General features: G+C 37.1%; 1 protein-coding gene across 1 annotated transcript in view; it reads right to left on the reverse strand.

The window, feature by feature from the left end:
• The window catches only part of LOC149802653 (uncharacterized), a 94899-nt gene that overhangs the window by 68598 nt on the left and 4225 nt on the right, over window positions 1-22076 (reverse strand). The window contains exon 2 of the mRNA XM_089952014.1: window positions 18817-18970. Within this exon, the coding sequence (XP_089808140.1) occupies window positions 18817-18970 (154 nt within the window). The remainder of the gene's footprint in view (window positions 1-18816; window positions 18971-22076) is intronic.

Raw genomic sequence — 22076 nt, forward strand, 5'->3', positions numbered from 1 at the left:
AATGTTAGGAGAGGGATCCTGAAAAAATGGCAATTCTAGGAACTGCAAATGCTAGGCCTAGACTAAAAGTTGGCACTGTTCCAGACATACTGTTGGATATTTTAAATCCTGGGAAAAGTGTTAAACAAGTAAGTTATGAAAATAGGCAGAAGGCCAAATAAGTGACCATAAAATGCAACAATCAATTCACAGATCTTTTATCTACACCAGCAGTGCTAAAAAAATCTGATAGCCCAACATCCTGGGCCCCTCTAATTTTAGTTCAGGCCCGTCCTGTATTCAAAAGTGAGGTGCCCGTCGGCTTGTTGAAAACAAATTGTTTGCATGAGGAATTTTGATTATGCTGATGAAATGAGTAAAATGTAGTTTCAAGATGTTGACATACATGCCTTAACATGGCACAACCTAAATCAAATCACCACTGTCCCTGGTGAAATTGAGATCTGATTTTAATAAAATGGAAGCTTTGCTAAAAATAAGATTCTAAACCCCTGACATGGTCAAGTTTTAAAAAAACATAATTTTCAGTAATCTTAAAATTTTAATTTTTTTTTATATATAACCAAAACCAACAAAAAAAACTCTTTCAGTCTATGCCTGTTACATGTAGTATGTATAAACGGTAATCTGTAATGATTGGAACTGATATAAAACTATCCCTTGGGCAGTTTAATATCAGCGATTAAAAGAAAATATGTCAGGTATAAAATCAAAGTTTCACATTAACTAGTTGACAATAGATATTGGGGGAGGAGAATATTTAATTTAATCATGGTAATTAACCCTGGTAGTGCTGTGTTGTTTTGCTTGACCTTGAAACCAGTGCTGATTTGTTTTTAATTGCACCATCTGTGTATTATTTCAGTCATGTGTATTAATGTAAATTTAAAATTATTTATCATTTTCAGTATGATTAGTATTTGTTCCTTACATATACGGTAGAGGAATGTCAGGTGTTAACTGGCCAAATTTCTTTGACGGAAATGGAGGTGCGATTTTGTTTGCAGAGAAGATTAGACAGCATTCACAGTGCTCATTCATGGGATTTAAGCTAACTGATAACAATTTTTTTTATAATTTTTTTTTTACTATAGTACTGTTGTAGTGGCTTAAAAAGAATCTGAAAATTACGTGAATGTCTAATCTTAACATTTTATTTACTGAAGAAAAAACTGTCATGTGATATTAATTATTTCGTCCAGTGCCAGATTTAGACATAATGAAGCCCTAAACTATGGGAAGCTGCAGAGGCCCTATTTGGTATAAAATAAAATTGATAGGCCCCTTCAGACTGTGAGTTCAGACAGTGAGGCCCTAAGCTGCAGCTTTTTTAGCTTATGCCTAAATTCAGCATTGATTTTGTCACTACAATATTCACAAGTGATAAAATAGAATATGGCATCTATGGATTGCATATGTCATATCTATTTATGTATAGTTTGGGTTTTTTTCTTCTGAGAAATGAAAATTGACAGACATTATGTAATAATCAGGAGTTCTCTGTGAAAAATCGGGAGATATTACGAAATCGGAAGGTAGGTGTGGAAATACCCCAAAAATCAGGAGGTTTTCCTCCCGGCTTGAGAGTTGACAGGTATGAACTGTCCAGGCTTGTGGGATTTCAGTCAGGGCTTGTGAGTTTATTTAGGTCACCAGCCCGGGGCCTGTGCCTACTTTTTGTTTGTTTGAGCACTGAACAGTACAGTACATAAACTATTTATACCAGACATGTATATACTATCAGATTTGTCAACATGCTAACTGTAGCCTGCATGTAAAATACACTGATTGAATCATAAGAAAGAAGCTTCTTAATGTTTAAATTAATTACTTATGATTTCTGCTTTGCAGATTTATGTATGTTTTAAAAAAAATAAAAAACTATTGCTCAAGTTATGACTGATGAAACCGTTCTCTATGCCTTTTACACCTCCCCGGGAATGGATACTGTTCCACACACAAGTCGGTCCCCGTTCTAGTCTCTTCGCCCAGAACTCAGTATTATCTCTCAGTGTTTCAGTGTTGAATGTATATTTTCAAGATATTAGTCATTAGGTGATGTGTGTGTGTGTGTGTGTGTGGTAAGTAATGATATGTCAGTTACATATAATACGATTGAACCTCATCCTTCTTAAATGAAAATTTATTGCATTGTGGTAAATTTTTTAATTTTTACGTTGGGCACCATCATTTAATCCGTATCACATTTTTGTACAGCACACAATGTATAAGTATTTATTTTATAAGTACATTGCTTTTTTAAAATTCCAATATATGTTGTACTTTTCTGCTGTCAGGTCTCAAACACACTGTTGACACACAATTCAACAGATATAGTTACGAGCATATCTCGGAAGCAGATTCAACTTCTGAATGTGCAACCCAAACCTGGTCTCCTCCTGTCTGTCTCGCTCGCCATGTTTCTGTTTGTATTTGAGGACTGGCTAGTATTGCATCCCGGGACCATGTGATCTGTTGTCTCATTAAAACTCGGAAAAACTCGAGAATTTATGGAATTGTGGTATCTTCCGGGCAATATATTCACTACCTGCATACAATATTTAATATATTACATGGTTCCCATGCTTTTCTGAAGATAAATTTCCAGGTCATTTCCAGGGTTTTACCAGGATAAAATTAATTTTTTCAAGGTTCACATATAACCATCACTGAATGGAATTAAAGAACATTTTAGATTATAAAACATGCATTTTCTAAATCAAAAGATGGTTCTCTTTCAAGACTCTCCAAAACATCTAAGCCAGAAAAGACGATCATGTACAAAACCACAAAATGTATCACACAAAACAAGTTTGATAATACTCCTATAAATTGGCATGTAAAGTCATTTCAATGTACAAAATAAAAATTCTAATTTTATTCTGCTGACCTGCATTATGTTGCTAAGTGGGAACAACATAATGAACATAAATTAGTTTTGTTTCCTTTCAAACCTTTAATTCTAAAGAATTCTATCGGAATATGTATATGCATCTTAATAGAAAGTTAACATTTCCTATTACCGTATTAAAAAACCAATAAATGCATATAATTAGAATATTGCCTTGTAAAGAAGAGATTTTAACCCTGAATTTATGTGGGCCAAAAAAATCCCAAATAAGATTTTTCAAACAACCTAATCTTCTTAAGATGATCTGGTTAAAATCCAACATTTAAAAAACATTTTCAAAAGGGTTGATTTAAATTTTGACAAAAAGACCTTCAAAATTATATACTGTTGTATAAACAAGGACTGATTTTTCTGTAAAATCAACTTCTTCTTGTAATTCGTTAAATCAGTCCCCAAACCTGTATTGATACAGGGGCTTGAACCATTTTTTAATATATAATACAAGGGACGACAATTTCTCATTTAAGCTGAGATTCGATAACTATGGGCTACAAATTTGGTTTAAAAGAATAGCAGTCCATTTTCTAATCTGGGTTTCCTCCGAATATTCCCACCCCATTTTTCAGATTTGGACATTTAGGCTGGGGTGTGGGGTTGTTGCAATTGCTTATCAAAAATTTGGAATTTGTCACCACCATTATATATATATTATATATATATTAAAATACGCTAAAATGCTTGCTACTGGTCTAACTGTACAAATCGGCTCTAGTTCTACTAATATCACAGCTAATAGAACCAGACCATTTCGGCAACTGCCAATATCATGACTAGCACTTAACGGGAAAATTTAAAGTAACTGAGAATTGGGGAATTCGGGATTTTTTGGCATGCGGCATAATTCCATGAATAGCTGTAGAAAGTTGTGAAATTCCCGCCAAAATCATGAGGATTGGCAGCTGGTTGAACCAGTATACGACTTTCATTTAATTTTTTTTTCTTTTTCTCTACAACATATGAAAATGTGGGTTGTTAGATTTGTGTATACTGTACTGATGCAACTGGCAATGCAAATCGCAAGTGCCAGGTCACATTTCATCAACGCCGTAGTTTTATTTTGTCTTTCAACAGATTAAAGACGTAATGATTTTAATACTCACAATTTCTGAGAAAAATTTAATTTTTCATTTGTTTTTCAAGAATAAATTTTTTTGGTAGAAATCCTGAAATAGCAAAGTAATTTCTAGTATTTATTTTTGTCAAATGAGGTACCAAAACTGACAAAAGAACTTATAACTTTTGTTTCTGTTCTTTACCTTCCTCTTTTACCGGTAAGTGAAAATTGATACAAAGGAAAACATTTTACTTTGATTATTAGTACACTGTACTGAAACAAAATGGGTAGGTGGGCATAATGTCATGAAATCAATGTAAGGCAACGTAAACTTCACTTTTTTGGGGCCTTGTGTAGGTGAAAAACTAATAATGTGTCTATTCTGCCCAGTCAACCCCTCATGTGGACCTTGTAAGCATTCAGATTCTCCAGCATGTGTGCATTGTCAAAAACCTGACAAGTGAGTAGACAGCTCCCACTGACATAAAATCTGACAAGTGAGTAGACAGCTCCCATTGACATAATGACGGATATGCAATTCTTCACTAATCTGAAGAACAAAATATCACTAGCTGCTTCAACAAAGATCTAGAGGAGATGAGCTTCACATAGTTTGGTTATGAGGTGTAGTCTGTTAGAAAATTTGTTCAGGAGGTTAGCAGGCTCGGGAAAGGGAACAGAGATTAATGAAGACGGATACCAGAAAAGGGTAGAATTAGATAAGCAAGCTAAGAAAATAGAGAAACAGGCAGACAAGGAAAGGATAGGGTGGGAAAGCCATAGTTAGAAGACTATAATATGGATAGAAAGCATAAGATAAAATTTGAATTATTAACTACTAAGATGGATGGGAACAAGACTCAAACTCAAGCAAGATGAGAGGCCAAAAACTACACCTGTTTGAAGGATGTTAAGGACCATATGGATAGCTATTTGCAAAGATTTCAAAGAAATGCCACTGAACAGAAGTGGAGAAAGGATGAATGGTTACTCTATCTCAGAGTTATGTCAAAAGGTAAATGTGTATTCACATCTTCCTGTGAATGACTTGTTAAATTGTAACGGGATGAGAAAGACACACTCCTTAAGAGATCTAAGTTAATTGAGCAAGGGTTCCGCAAGAGGTTAAGGTATAGTAAATCCAAATTAAGTGAAACGTACACCCAGTTTGTCATTACAACAGGAAATTATTTAAAGCGGTGGGTTGATTGTGGTAAGATAGAAAGAAAAAAAAACAGTTGAGGGTCTTACAGACATTTTTCTTAGGGACCTTTCTTTAACCACTTGTGTTAAGATTTGTTTTTGAGGGAAAAATCCTTCACAAATATTTTGGATATGGCTAAATTGGCTGACTATTTTGCTGAAGCTCGGGAAGGTACCAAGAATGTGGTTTCATGAGACGATAAAACAGGTTACCAATCTAAGACCAGAGACCAAGAGAACCTGAGAACACTTGTGTAATAAAGATAGACATTTTCAAGGTGCAGATCATAATGACAGAATGTGACAAATGTAAGTGGAGTAAAATCTCACCCAATCATCTGAAATGGAAAGGGTTTGTTCAACGAGTCGTAGTTGTTATTGAAACCATGGATGGCCAGGAAGCAACAAGTTCTGTGATATGTGAGATATTTTGGGTTGATAGGCTTTTTATTTTTAGCCATATAAATTCTGGATCCAAGAGATCTGAGGGTCTGAAACTGCAGGGATAAATTACTTGGGAAGAGTGTGATTTGCAGACTTTTTTACCAGGATATTCTGGTTATATAAATAATAAGTTTCAGTGCATGTTGTTTTTGTTCACATTTCATTTATATTTTCTAAAAGTGTTTTCACATTATTTAAGAGGAGAGGTATAAATTGCCATACTGCAAACATCGTAGCAATATGACTGGAAAATTGTTAAAGCTGTCACGGAATGGTGTAAATGTTGTTAATTAAATACATGTACTCGGGTTTCGTTTCTTTTCACTGTACAACGATACCCGAGGGTGATTATATTAGGGTCTATTGTATTTCGAAATCGTGAGTACGATTCGTCCTATGCCACACGTGCAAGGTGCCTTCGATAAGGCAAAACGAAAATTCTAAAGGTATAAATACGTTATTGCATTAAAGGACCTTTACAATACCAATGGTTTTGTCAGCAAGCGGCCTGCTTAAAGGATTCGCACAACTCCAGCTGTAGGGGAAGGTAATTTTTCGGTTTTAAGTGATAAGTAGTGTATTACCATATTTACCTTTGCATGTTTGTTATATAGTTTTCTTTATACAGCATAATGCGTGCATTTTTTATTCTTGTTGCGACGTAGTACAGGATTTATACTGGTAATGTAAAGCTACATTTTTTTTTAAAAGAATTGTTTACTATTGTCTTATCGAGCAGGGTTAGGTTTACTATTGAACCTCTGTTTTGTAATTGCCATAATAATATAATCTTTATAACTTACCATGTAAAACGTCCTTACGTTATGTCTGTATCAAGTTTAGTACACTGTATCGGGTATATTTTCAGCTGTTTTTGATGGTAGGAATATCTGGGGTGTCCGGTGTTGTCTGAGAGTAGGAATATCTGGGGTGTCCGGTGTTGTCTGAGAGTAGGAATATCCGGGGTGTCCGGTGTTGTCAGAGTGTAGAAACGTCCGAGTGTCCGGAGCGTTTAAGGTGCCGGAGCGTCTAATGTCAAGCGTCCGGAGTGTCCAGAGTGACTAAGGTGACCCAGCTGTAGAGCCATCAAAGGACCAGGGGGTCCGGAGGGTCTAATATTTCAAGTGATCATAGTATTCCGAGGGTCCGGAGTCTATATCAGTTGTGAAATTGATTCGGAGGAGCTGTGGAGCGGATATGGTGCACGGGTGACGGAGTGCATCTCCACACATGTATTTTATTAGCTGTATGCTAATTTTGGGTTAGTAATACCCAGTGTATTATTCAGGGCTGGAAGGATAGATTGTATATCCATCCTTGTGTTTAGTGACATAATTTCGCTACCTGAGCGAATACATTTTTTTACTATGTGTAAAGACTTACATCGTTTACTATCTGAGTGAACACTATATTCATCTTTCCATTTTTGAATCATTTGTGAAATCATTTATCCTGTGTTTTAGGGTTCCTGAACTAATTTATTTGTATATTTTTTCCATCTTTGAAACTGTGTGTTTTTATGTTAAATAGATCCAATATTTGGATTATAAATACGCATACATCTTCATAATCCACTACTCATATAAATCGTCACATTAAACCAGATATATCTGTGTCATCAAAACGTGTTCTGTTGTTAATCCGAAATATCCCACCCGGTTATCTTGTTACAAATGGTGTCAGAAGTGGGATCATTTCAGATATAACAGAGCACTGAAATTGTTTTATTATATTTGTATGCTTTTTGTGTGTTTCAGATGCGCTTGACAAAGCACCAAGGTTAGGTAGATACCTAATATTACTTTATTTTTTGTATTTAATATTTTTGTTGCATTTCGTGAAAGAAAATACGGTTTGTGGTAATTACGTGTTTTGTATAAAACTGCACTTTAAGGTTGGTCACCACCAAACTTTTGAAATGTCTTCTATGAAAGAACTGGTAGAACTGGGGAAATAGTTTGGTTATGAGGGGGAGTCCTTTAGAAATTTCGTGCATGAAGAACAAGCCTGGGAGAGGGACCAAAGATTAAAGGAGAGGGAATTAGAAAGGGAAAAAATTGAAAGGGAACAACAAATAGAAAGGGAAAAATTTGAAAGGGAACAACAAATAGAAAGGGAAAAATTTGAAAGGGAACAACAAATAGAAAGGGAAAAAAGGGAAACCAAAAGGGAAATGACAGAATTAAAGGGTAAGACTAAACTAGAGAAACAGGCTGAGAGGGAAAGGATAGAATGGGAAAGGGAAGCAGAGAGGGAGAAGTTAGAAGGGGAAGATAGAAATCGGCAGAGGGAACATCTAAGAAATTCTGAGCTACTGCAAGCTAACAAAGAGGGGGAACATGATGTTAAACTGAGAGGACCAAAATTGCCCCCATTTGAAGACGATAAAGATAATATGGATAGTTATCTAAATAGATTTGAGAGGTATGCTACGGTACAAAAATGGAAGAAAGACGATTGGCCGCTCCATCTTAGCGCGTTATTGAAAGGTAAAGCGTTAGACGTGTATTTGCGTTTATCCACGGCCGATTTGCTCAATTACCTCGTGTTGAAAGAGGCACTTCTCAAGAAATATGAACTAACCGAGCAAAGGTTTCGCAAGAAGTTTAAGTATAGTAAACCAGAGAGAGGCGAAACATTCACCCAGTTCGTCAGTAGGACTTGCAATTATTTGCAGCGATGGGTGGAATGTGGTAAAGTCGTCAAGACATTTGAGGGTCTTATCGATTTCTTGCTTCGTGACCAATTGTTAACAACTTGTGGCAAGGAGTTATATTTATTCTTGAAGGAAAGGTCCTTCACAAATGTGCATGAAATGGCCACACAGGTGGATTTGTTCGCCGAAGCTCGGGGAGGTTCACAGAATGTCATCACGCGAGATGTCAAAGGTGGGAACCAGGTCAAAGACAGAAAACCCAGGGAACCAGATAAATCTGGTAGGAGTAACCAGGGGAAGCAGAGTGACACGCAATGTTTCATTTGCAAGGAAGTGGGTCATATCTCCCACTATTGTCCTAAGCGGAAGGGACCAGTCCAGAAAGTAGCGGTAGCCATTAGAGGCAGAAGATCGGTAAATGGAAAACTTAATGTTTCCCAGCAAGTTAAGCGGAAAGTGGTGCGTGAACCGGTGGTGCGTTCAGAGACCAGTCGCGATGTGATCCAATCAATCGTCACATGTATTTTTCCAGAGGCATGGGTGCCGACCGCAAACGGCACTGTCAACAGACAAGAAGTCACCGTTCTACGAGACACGGGATGCACTACTGTAGTCGTGAAATGGAGCCTAGTCTGCGATGATCAATTGCTTGGGTTTAAATCACCTTGCATGTTACTTGACCAGACAATCGACCACGTTCCAGTTGCAAGGATAATGATAGAAACACCTTTTTTGACCGGGACTGTGGAAGCTTTATGCATAGCCAACCCGATCTATGAACTTACGATTGGCAATGTACCGGGTTCTAGACTCCCAACCATAGCAGATTTCCGATTCCCTATCATCCAAGCAGTGCAAACTAGGGCTCAGGTAAAGGAGGAAAATAAACCTTTGCGTAAGTTAAAAGTACTGGAAGCCATTACTGATATATCCCGCGAAGAATTTCAAAATGAGCAAAAACGTGACGCGTCTTTACGTGCAACCTCTGAGAAAGCATTAACGGGTACCGTGAGAAAATGTAAGAACGGGGGTTCCTCTAAATTCCTTACTCGAAAGGGTTTAATGTACAGGGAATACTCTACATCGGATAGGAAGTTCTTGCAACTAGTGGTTCCCCAGAAATTTAGGGCACATGTACTAAAGGTCGCGCATGAGTCAAGTATGGCAGGTCATTTAGGCGTAAAGAAAACAACGGATAGGGTATTAAGAGAATTTTATTGACCTGGTGTCAATAGCGACATAGCGCGGTTCTGTCGCTCGTGCGACGTTTGCCAGAAGACAATCTCTAAGGGCAGGGTAACTAGAGTACCGTTAGGTCAGATGCCCTTGATAGATACTCCGTTCAAACAAGTAGCCATCGACATTGTAGGACCAATATTTCCGCGTAAAGATCGGAAAAACCGATATATCTTGACACTGGTAGATTATGCTACCAGATATCCTGAAGCCATAGCTTTGCCATCAATTGAAACTGAACGTGTAGCCAAAGCGCTCGTAGACATGTTCAGCAGGGTCGGAGTACCCAAAGAGGTTCTTACGGATCGTGGAGCGCAATTCACCTCAGATCACATGGCAGAAATTAGTAGGTTGTTGTTCCTTAAACAGTTACGCACAACACCTTACCCTCCTATGTGCAATGGATTGGTCGAGAAATTCAACGGCACATTGAAGCAAATGTTGCGGAGGATGTGTGTGGAAAGACCGAAGGATTGGGATAGATATCTGAACGCCATTCTGTTCGCATATCGTGAGGTTCCTCAGGAAAGCTTGGGTTTCTCCCCATTTGAACTATTGTACGGTAGGACAGTTCGTGGTCCTATGCGCATACTTTGTGAACTGTGGACAGACGAGGTCGCGGACGAAGAAGTTAAGACACATACCATTACGTAGTTGATTTGCGCAAAAGATTAGAAAGTACTTGTCAAATGGCGCAAGACGAACTCGCGAAATCTAGTCGTAGGTACGCCAAGTACTACAACCGAGGAACTTGGAGTAAAAAGTTTGACATAGGCGATCAAGTGTTGGTGCTTCTCCCAACGAATAACAACAAGCTGCTAGTCCAATGGAAAGGGCCATATGAAGTCAGACAGGTGAAAGGCGAAATGGATTATATCATTGATATGGAGGGGAAGTCCAAGACTTTTCATGCCAATATGCTTAAACTCTACGTAGCGAGACCTGGACAAATGACTGATAAAGGGATTTTAAATGTAGTATGCGTAGCGGTGATAGAGGATAGGTCTGGTGACAAAGTGGAATTCGTCTCCAGCACAGAAATGCCCCTTGAATACCCCATGGACGTAGGTAAAGAGAGTATTGACCAGATAAATGTATGCCCTGATTTATCGGAGGGTCAATGCACACAGATTATGGAGGTTTTGTCCAAATATCCAGATGTGTTCATGGACAGACCAGGCCGTACGGGTCTAATTCTACACAAGATCAAATTGAATACCACTGAGCCTATCAGGATAAAAGGATATCCGATACCCTTTAATGCATGGGAGACAATCAGCGAAGAAGTGATGAAAATGTTAGTCCAGGGAGTGATCGAACCTTCAAATTCCCCATACTCGTCCCCCGTGGTGTTAGTCAGAAAGAAAGACGGGACCAACCGGTTTTGCATCGACTTTCGGCAATTAAACAAGATCACCGTATTTGACGCAGAACCAATGCCAGATATGGAAAGTGTATTTTCAAAATTGGCAGGTCATAAATACATTTCCAAATTAGATCTAAGCAAGGGATATTGGCAGATACCCATCACCGATAATGCCCGCGAGTTAACGGCATTCGTGACTCCCAAAGGACTTTTTCAATTTAAAGTTATGCCTTTTCGGTTTAGTCAATGCCGGTGCATCGTGTGTTCGTCTCATGAGCAAACTGTTAAACGGAACGGAAAACGTCGACAGCTTTGTAGACGACGTCTTTGTTTACACGCATACATGGGATGAACATGTTAAGGTATTACGGGATCTGTTCGATAGACTTCATGTTGCAAATCTTTCAGTTAGGCCAACTAAGTGTAGCATAGGGTATTCCAGTCTGGAATGTTTGGGACATCTGGTAAGTGGACTAGGCCGGTTGCAACCTCATCCAGATAAAATAGGAGCAATCAGGGATGCCCTTAGACCAGAAACAAAAAAACAAGTAAGATCTTTTCTAGGTCTAATCGGGTTCTACAGGAAATTCGTCCCCAACTTTTTGGCTATTGCCAGCCCATTAACGGATTTGACTAGGAAGGGGCAACCGAATAAAGTTTCATGGGGTGTATGCCAGGAAAAAGCGTTTAACACTCTAAAACACAAACTGGTAAGTGCACCAATTTTAAAGTTGCCGGAAATAGATAAACCTTTTGTACTGAGGACTGATGCGTCCGATACGGGCCTTGGGGCTGTTTTGCTACAGGAGCAAGGGGGGATGAAATTGCCCATTGCTTATGCAAGTAGGAAATTGCTCCCTAGAGAGAAAAAGTACTCTGTGATTGAAAAGGAGTGCCTAGGTTTAGTATGGGGAATAGGAAAATTCCATACGTATCTTTTTGGGAGGGAGTTTACCTTGCAAACGGACCATCAGCCGCTTTTATATCTGAATAAAGCAAAGGTCACCAATGCAAGATTGATGCGTTGGGTGTTGTCTCTGCAACCATACAGTTTCCGAATCGAGGCAATTCGAGGGTCAGAAAATGTGGAAAAGTAGGGTGTAATTAGCAGATCATTTCGTTCAGTCTGAAATTTGGTAGTTTTAATAATGATTCATTGTTCACATTCCGTGATTGTTCTAAAGTGATACCACTTTTTTTTAGGGGGGAGGTATTGTCACGGAATGGTGTAAATGTTGTTGATTAAATACATGTACTCGGGTTTCGTTTCTTTTCGCTGTACAACGATACCCGAGGGTGATTATATTAGGGTCTATTGTATTTCGAAATCGTGAGTACGATTCGTCCTATGCCACACGTGCAAGGTGCCTTCGATAAGGCAAAACGAAAATTCTAAAGGTATAAATACGTTATTGCATGTAAAGGACCTTTACAATACCAATGGTTTTGTCAGCAAGCGGCCTGCTTAAAGGATTCGCACAACTCCAGCTGTAGGGGAAAGTAATTTTTCGGTTTTAAGTGATAACTAGTGTATTACCATATTTACCTTTGCATGTTTGTTATATAGTTTTCTTTATACAGCATAATGCGTGCATTTTTATTCTTCTTGCGACGTAGTACAGGATTTATATTGGTAATGTAAAGCTACATTTTTTTTAAAAGAATTGTTTACTATTGTCTTATCGAGCAGGGTTAGGTTTACTATTGAACCTCTGTTTTGTAATTGCCATAATAATATAATCTTTATAACTTACCATGTAAAACGTCCTTACGTTATGTCTGTATCAAGTTTAGTACACTGTATCGGGTATATTTTCAGCTGTTTTTGATAGTAGGAATATCCGGGGTGTCCGGTGTTGTCTGAGAGTAGGAATATCCAGGGTGTCCGGTGTTGTCAGAGTGTAGAAACGTCCGAGTGTCCGGAGCATTTAAGGTGCCGGAGCATCTAATGTCAAGCGTCCGGAGTGTCCAGAGTGACTAAGGTGACCCAGCTGTAGAGCCATCAAAGGACCAGGGGGTCCGGAGGGTCCAATATTTCAAGTGATCATAGTATTCCGAGGGTCCGGAGTCTATATCAGTTGTGAAATTGATTCGGAGGAGCTGTGGAGCGGATATGGTGCACGGGTGACAGAGTGCATCTCCACACATGTATTTTATTAGCTGTATGCTAATTTTGGGTTAGTAAGACCCAGTGTATTATTCAGGGCTGGAAGGATAGATTGTATATCCGTCCTTGTGTTTAGTGACATAATTTCGCTACCTGAGCGAATACATTTTTTTACTATGTGTAAAGACTTACATCGTTTACTATCTGAGTGAACACTATATTCATCTTTCCGTTATTGAATCATTTGTGAAATCATTTATCCTGTGTTTTAGGGTTCCTGAACTAATTTATTTGTATATTTTTTCCATCTTTGAAACTGTGCGTTTTCATGTTAAATAGATCCAATATTTGGATTATAAATACGCATACATCTTCATAATTAACTAATCATATAAATCGCCACATTAAACCATATATATCTGTGTCGTCAAAACATGTTCTGTTGTTAATCCGAAATATCCCACCCGGTTATCTTGTTACAAAAGCTACATTAAAAAAACCAACACACCCACTGACCCACACTTAATATCAATGCATTAGATATGAACTAAAATATACTCATGAATCATTGCTGCATAAAGCAAACTCCCAAAGGTAGTTTAATTTTGTCTTCATCTGTTTCAAAATACTTACCTCAGTTTACCAAGTGATGCATGAGTAACGTGCTTGCAAAATGAAACCTGATTACCTAAGTTCTCTGGCTGTGGATTTTCAATTACAACTAAGGTAGAACAAACTCTTATTTATCACAATACAATGAGTTCTGTCAGGAAACTGTCTGCTTTAAAGGAGCAATCTACAGCTGTAGAGGAAAGTGAAATATAAAATTACCTTCTTTTTTGCTATCCATTTTACACGATAAAATTGTTCCATATATTGGATGTTTCATAATTCTAAATTTTACATAGTCTGACCAATTTCACATAATGCCATGCTATCAGTCAGACCAATTTCATATAATGCCATGCTATCAGACAGACCAATTTCACATAATGCCATGCTATCAGACAGACCAATTTCACATAATGCCATGCTATCAGTCAGACCAATTTCACATAATGCCATGCTATCAATCAGACCAATTTCACATAATGCCATGCTATCAGTCAGATCAACAACCTATTTGACCTACAACCTACGCGCGATCGTTATTACATTGTGCATGACATGAAAGAACTTTTTGATAATATAAACATCACTCGTATTATAGAGTTCTTGAAAGCCGTAAATATTTACTTTAAACTCTGACTTTTATGCTATCACCTTATGCAGTTTTATGCAATATATGTACCGTCCCATTTTAATACCTATTCATCTTTTTTACATCTCCCGTTGATCGGGAAGCTTTATTTTGCAACGTTACCATCTTACCGTTTTTAATTTCAACCATTTGTTCTTTTATATCGCTGGTCGATATAGGACCTTTTATAAGTTTTAAAAGATTATACAAATAACACTTTGTTTGGCGCTAAATAGCCTAAAAGTGCTGATGCGCCGTTAAAAAATAATCAATTAATCAATCAATCAGTTATCAGTCAGACCAATTTCACATAATGCCATGCTATCAGTCAGATCAATTTCACATAATGCCATGCTATCAGACAGACCAATTTCACATATGCCATGCTATCAGTCAGACCAATTTCACATAATGCCATGCTATCAGTCAGACCAATTTCACATAATGCCATGTTATCAGACAGACCAATTTCTCATAATGCCATGCTATCAGACAGACCACAGTCTGTGCTCTTTCCAGTTAGCCATTTTTATAACTGGGCAGACAGAACTGAATTCAATTACATATTGCAAGCAATGAATAATGAGTAATGCTCAAGTTCTTATAATTCAGTGAGATTATTATTATCGGACTAAGATTCAGGTACCAACGTTGTTCTTACAAAAAGAATCTGTACAGTAGTTATGATGAAATCATTTAATGTGCAATGAAGCCAATTTATGTGCATGCATGCATAACATATCACTACATTTGTTTATTTGCATTGAGGGACCAAAACTTCTGGACCATCATGTCTGCAAGAAATATGGAGGCTCTCAAGAAACCATTCAGCAGACTGGGATGGGTAAGCCAAGTGTAATTGCTCTCAAACCATTCTAAGAGAGCTATGGAATTGGAATTAATTCATGCTCGTCAACTGGAAGCCACGAGTTACCTTGTTTCATTTCTGAATCATTATTATTCAATATCACTATATGAATGAAATCACTAATTCAGTATCTCTGTTGAGTCAAATCAATAATTTGATATCAACTGTATAGGTGAAAACAATAATACATTCAGCCTACTTATGGGTGAAACACACATGATTCATAATTTCACTCAACTTAGACCACCTTGGTGAAAGAATCATATCTTTTTCATATTTGTGTACAAATTCTATACTTTGATACCCTTGGTGACAGAATCATACATTGTTCATATTTGTGTATAAAATCTATATATTGATACTTTTAGTGATAAAATCACACATTGTTCATATTTGTGTATAAATTCTATATATTGATACCTTTAGTGATAAAATCACACATTGTTCATATTTGTGCATAAATTCTATAAATAGAATGAAACTAATGCATGACATCCAAGCAAACCTAACAACTTGCTTACCTCCTACAGCAGAACAACTTGATAACTGCCTGCGTTCATTGCTTGACAAACATGCCCCAGCTACCAAGTGCAGAGAGTATCAATTCAAAAGTGTTCTCCATGGTATAGCAGTGTTAGGGACCAGCTTTGCACTGCTAAAAGAGAACACCGTAAAGCTGAGAGGCTTTGGCGTTCCACCAGACTCACTATTCATAAGCAAATCTATGAAGCTGCTAAGAAGAATGTCACAAATATAGTCCATGCAGCGAAATCAGCCCACTACACTACTAAGATCATGGAAAGTTCCAGCTGCAAAGAGCTTGTCGAGATTACTAACAAGCTATTGTCAAAGAACAAATCTACACCACTTCCAACTACCTTCTCTCCAGTTGACCTTCCGGACATGTTTGCAAATTTCTTCCATGACAAAGTGCAAACCATTAGAGATAAGCTTGACACCACTATTTCAATTGACTCGTCATCACCATACAACTGGGATACAGAATTTGAGCGGCAACCATTAGCAGCATTTGAACCTGTCTCTATGGATTTCATACATACAATCCTGATGAAGAGTGCATCAAAGTCATGTGAACTTGATCCAATTCCAACATCACTGCTGTTTGAGTACTTAGATCCAGTATTGCCTTCACTAACTGATGTTATTAATACCTCTCTCTCATCAGGGGAATTCCTATCATTTTTCAAAACTGCCATTGTAAAGCCTCTGCTGAAGAAACCAACACTAAACCAAAATGATTTAAAGAACTACCACCCAGTTTCTAATCTCCCATTCATATAAAAAATCTTAGAAAAGGTTGTTCTATCCCAGCTTGTATCTCATCTGAATTCAAACAGTCTTTTTAGCAATGTACAATCTGCATATCGCCCTTGCCACAGTACTGAAACTACTCTTCTAAAAGTAGTTAATGACATTCTCTCTGCTTTGGATAGCGGAAAGATTACAGTCCTCACCCTCCTTGATTTGTCTGCAGCATTTGACACAATAGACCATGATATATTACTTCACCATCTCCAGCATGTATTTGGCATTCGTGATACAGTCCTACTTGGTCAACAGGACAACACAAATTGTGTCTGCAAATGGAATACACTCCAGCCCAGTTGATCTATGTTGTGGTGTTCCACAGGGGTCTGTTCTTGGACCTGTTCTCTTGATTCTATACACTCAGCCACTCTCAAGTGTCATAGATCATCATCCAGTGTCTCACCAATTGTACGCTGATGACACCCAAATATACAAAATTAGCCATCACACTGAAGCTGATCCTACCATCCAAAGTGTAGAGAGGTGCATTTCTGATGTGAAATCATGGATGACATGTAACCAGCTGCAGATGGATGACGACAAAACTGAGACCATTCTGATCACAACACAAAGACTGTCTCATTCACACCCTTTACCTCAAACAATAAATATCAGCAACAACAACATTAAATTCACACAGTCTGTACGAAACTTAGGTGTTACTCTGGACAGTACTCTCACATTGCACCATGTCATGAACATATGCAAGGCTGCATATCTTGAGCTGAGACGCATCAGCTCCATTCGCAAATATCTTTCAGTTGATGCCACTAAAACACTTGTGTGTTCATTAGTACTTTCAAGACTGGACTATTGTAACTCAATTCTGTCTGGTTCATCTCAATATCTACTCCAAAAACTTCAAAACACAGCTGCTCAGATCATACTTAGAGTACCACGATCGGAGCACACCTCCCCGCTGCTCTGTACCCTACACTGGCTATCCATTCGATCCAGAATCAAACACAAACTTTGTTCTCTGTGCTATGTTTCACTGACGCACTCTAGTCCAATTTACCTATCCAACCTCACCCATGTGTACACACCAGCAAGATACTTACGCTCCTCTTCTGACAATTGTATACTCATGATTCCCACTATGAAAACAAAGTCATATGGACAGCGTTCTTTTGCATACCAGAGCCCAGCAATGTGGAATGAATTGCCCACTGAACTTTGACACAAAGACACAGTGATCACATTCAAAAGTGCTCTCAAAACTCACTTATTTCGACTGCAAGAACAAACTTAAAGACATAATAATGTTTCCTACCTTAAATATTCTCAGCATGTTTTTTTTATATAGTTTCTAATCTCATGGTGTTTGTGTTTGTAATCATATCATTATATATGTTTTTTATCTTGTAGGTGTTGTCTAATGTTGTAAAGCGCTTAGAGCTTCTAAAGATTAGGCACTATACAAAGTCCTCATTATTATTATTATTATATATTGATACCCTTGGTGACAGAATCATACAATGTTCATATTTTGTGTATAAATTCTACACATTGATACCTTTAATGATAAAATCATACATTGCTTATATTTGTGTATAAATTCTATACAGTGTTCATCCATGGTGATAGACCCATATATTGATCATGTTTGTTATCAGTTCCATATGTTGATTCTTTTGTGATTACTCACTGATATTACATTTTCTGATTATTTCCAGTTAGGAACAATATAATTTCCTTATATCAGTTGTTTAACTTGGTGTGCATCAGACTGTTAAATCCAACACTGGACTGTAAGTTCACAAGTATAGCATCAGAATGATTCATCATTCAATCACATTATCAATTTATAAATAAACATCTCATTCATACAACTGATTTCAGTCACAGTCTGCACTAAATCCAATCCCAACTCAGCTTCAGTCTGTCACAATGTCATTACTAATACTGGTCTATATCATGAAATTATTCATCTATGATCAAGGGACAAATGAAAATAAACTGCAACAAAAATTATGAGTGATGAGGGAGAGAAATTAGAAACTGTAAGCCAATGTGTTAAAAATTAAAAAAAATACTCACTTTGGGATGAAAAATTATCCATTTCTGGGATGGGGGTTCCAAGATTGTTGGAATCATCCCTGCTTTACCAAGGTAAACACTTTATCAAACAGTAGAAAAATCCTCATCTCAAAGGTAAATGCCAATAGTAGCAAAAAAGGTGATGATATAGGCATAAAATGGGCTATTTTCATGATACTATTGCTTGGTAAAACGGAAATGTCATGCATTTTCAAACGAACAGAACCAAAATCTCTCTCTCCTTGAGACTATCAAAAATATGAGAAAAAAATGTTTCAAACAGATACGGACATGCATTCATTTTTAATGGTTCTTAAATGAACATCGCCATAATCATTATCAAATATATTACATAAATATACCTTCCATTCAGCCCCTGCACACTTCTGGTTTTAGCATCATAAAAAAGACAGAAAGCATCTCCACCAATCCCTGTACTACATGGTTCAGTCACATTTAAAGCTGCTGCTGTGGCAACAGCGGCATCAGCAGCATTTCCACCTTGCTTCAAAATGTCTGAAATGTATATTGAAACACTAGTTTTTTATTCTAGTTTAAGATCTCTTCCAGACACAGCTAAGCAAATGTCCAAACATACTTGCCTATACAAGGAATAACTCTCTTATTTTCGCCCAAGATAACACCTTATCCATTACACCCAACACATAAGGTAAGGACAGTCAAAGCATGTTCGGAATCTAATTTTCATTACCATTTAAAAAAATATTAAATTAAAATGATAGTTCCCTAAAAGACAGAATGCATATCCTACAGCAGTTTACAATTGTTCTAAACCTTTGGTGTTGAGTTATACAAACATAATAACTTAATAAAAGAAATGATTCCTATTTGTTAAGGTTATAACTGCAGATTAATTAGGACCAACAAAATGTCATAAAAAGACTTACTAAATATTAATATAACCATTCAGAAAAAGATGACAAAAGTATTATCAAAATGGCCACTGTGGAAGCCATATTGTACACTGGATCAGTGACTTTAGGATAAACTATATTTTGTCAGAAATGTTTTAGTGAAAATCTCATGTAAATGTAGCCATCTTTTCCAAAAGGTGTGATGATAACAAGATTTTCAAGATGGCTAACATGACAGCCATGTTGAAGGTCTAAGCTTCATCATTTTCATTGAGGACGAACTTTATATTGTTAGAATAACATAAAGATAAATTCATAATAATTTAACAAACTGGCTTGAATGAGTAGTAATAAGATTTTCAAGTAATGTGGTATTATAGGCTCAAAATTCATTTTTTATCCATTTTTAAAAAAAAACATTTTTGGATAAAACCTGAAACACATATTTATTTCATGCTTCACAATGTGTTAGAATACAGTAAACATGTATTTGTCAAAAAATGCATGCACTAAACATAAAACTGGATCCATGACTGAGATTTTAGTAAATTTAGGCCATACTGAATAAGGGGGATAAAAGCATGAAGTTCAAAACACAATGAAAGATCAATAAGCCAAAGGCATCTATTTTAAAAATACGATGATGGGTCAATGGCCACATGCCTTTAGTTTAAAAATGCCATGATGAGACAGTGTCCACACAACTATAAATAGTTGGTACTGAATGAGGGGTATAAAAGCATGAAGTTCAAAATACAATGAAAGATCAATAAGCCAAAGACATCTAGTTTTAAAATACGATGATGGGTCAATGGCCACATGCCTTTAATGTAAAAATACAATCAAGATTCAATGACCTTATGCCTCTAATGTACAAATCATCAGTCCTAAAAGATTTAACATTTTTATATTTCTTCTTTCAAGTTTGTTCTAACAACTACTGAACATGCTGAACAATGTGATAAAATTATTCACTTATATCAAACAAGTGTCATTATTTCTATAAATGCCAATATTATAAGTTTTACTGAAGGGGATATTTGAATGTAGAAACTCATTTATGACTATATCAGATGTTTTACAGTAAAACAACACAAGTAGGTTATTTAGTGCCAAGGCAACTGGAGTCAAGTTCCTAACCCAAGGACACACCACAGTAGTAATACAGACTGAACTGATTGGATGATTGGCTTGTACAGTCTTTTCAGTTGTAAGTCTGGTACACAATTTACTAAACCAATGTGACTCTTGCATAAATTAGTTGCCTCTTATAACATGCAGGAGGCAACAACAGACCTATTCTATGGATTAGGTCTACATTACTGTAGAATGAATGACCTATTCTACGCATTGTGTCTAGAGTACTGTAGAATGGCTGACCTATTCTATGCATTAGTTCCACAATGCTGTAGAAAGACTGACTTATTCTACAGATTAGGTCTACATTACTGCAGAATGAATGACTCCACAGCATTAGGTTTACAATACTATATAAAGACTGAAATATTCTATGGATCAGGTCTACATTAATGTAGAATGAATGATCTATGAATTGTGTCTACAGTACTGTAGAATGACTGACCTATTCTATGCATTAGTTCCAAAATACTGTAGAAAGGCTGACCTATTCTATGCATTGGGTCTAGAGTATTGTAGAATGACTGACCTTATATATGCATTAAGTCTACAGTACTGTAGAAAGGCTGACCTATTCCATGCATTAAGTTTACAGTACTGTAGAAAGACTGACCTATTCCATGCATTAAGTTTACAGTACTGGAGAAAGACTGACCTATTCTATGCCTTAGTCTAAAGTACTGTAGAAAGGCTGACCTATTCCATGCATTAAGTCTACAGTACTGTAGAAGGACTGACCTATTCTATGCAATGGGTTTACATTACTGTAGAATGACCTCTTCCCCACATTATGGCTACAGTACTGTAGAATGACCTCTTCTTCACATTAGGTCTACATTACTGTAGAAAGGCTGACCAATTCCATGCATTAAGGTCTAAGGTACTGTAGAAGCCTGACCTCTTCTACACATTAGGTCTATAGTAATGTATTAAGGCTAACCAATTCCATGCATTAAGGTCTAAGGTACTGTTGAAGACTGACTTATTCAATGCATTAGGTCCACAGTACTGTCAAATGACTGACCTCTTCTCCACATTAGGCCTCCATTACTGTAGAATGACTGACCTCTTTTATGCATTGGGTCTACAGTACTGTAGAAAGGCTGACCTATCCTACACATTAAAGTCTACAGTACTGTAGAAAGGCTGACCTATCCTACACATTAGGTCTGTTTCTAAGCATAATATATACGTCAGTAATTACCTTGATTGGCCACTACAGCTGATGCCTCACCTGGAATGTATGAACAAGCAGTCCACTCATCTAATTTCTTTATGCAGTCACATGTTTTACTTCTTTGTGTTGGTTTTAAAAGCACCATAATGGATATATCATATCAAGGAAGTAGGAGTTAAAAGTCTTTCCCAGGGACACAGTGAAGCAGCTTACCCTGGATGGCAATGCATGACCCATATATTAAACCTAACTAGTTTTGGGTAACCTATTAAAATATCAGTCTAGTCATTAATATGGAATGTTTACCAATAAATAATCTTTAAGTCCTACTTCGAAATGCACTGGTCAAAATGGGCCTTCTGAATAGACAGGGATGTGTATAGCTTGAACAAATCTGTGCTCATGAATTAAAACAAATACTTAACCATGTTAA

This window comes from Sinohyriopsis cumingii, chromosome 3 (genome assembly GCF_028554795.1).
Source record: "Sinohyriopsis cumingii isolate HCF-2022 chromosome 3, ASM2855479v2, whole genome shotgun sequence".
Lineage (NCBI taxonomy): Eukaryota > Metazoa > Mollusca > Bivalvia > Unionida > Unionidae > Sinohyriopsis > Sinohyriopsis cumingii.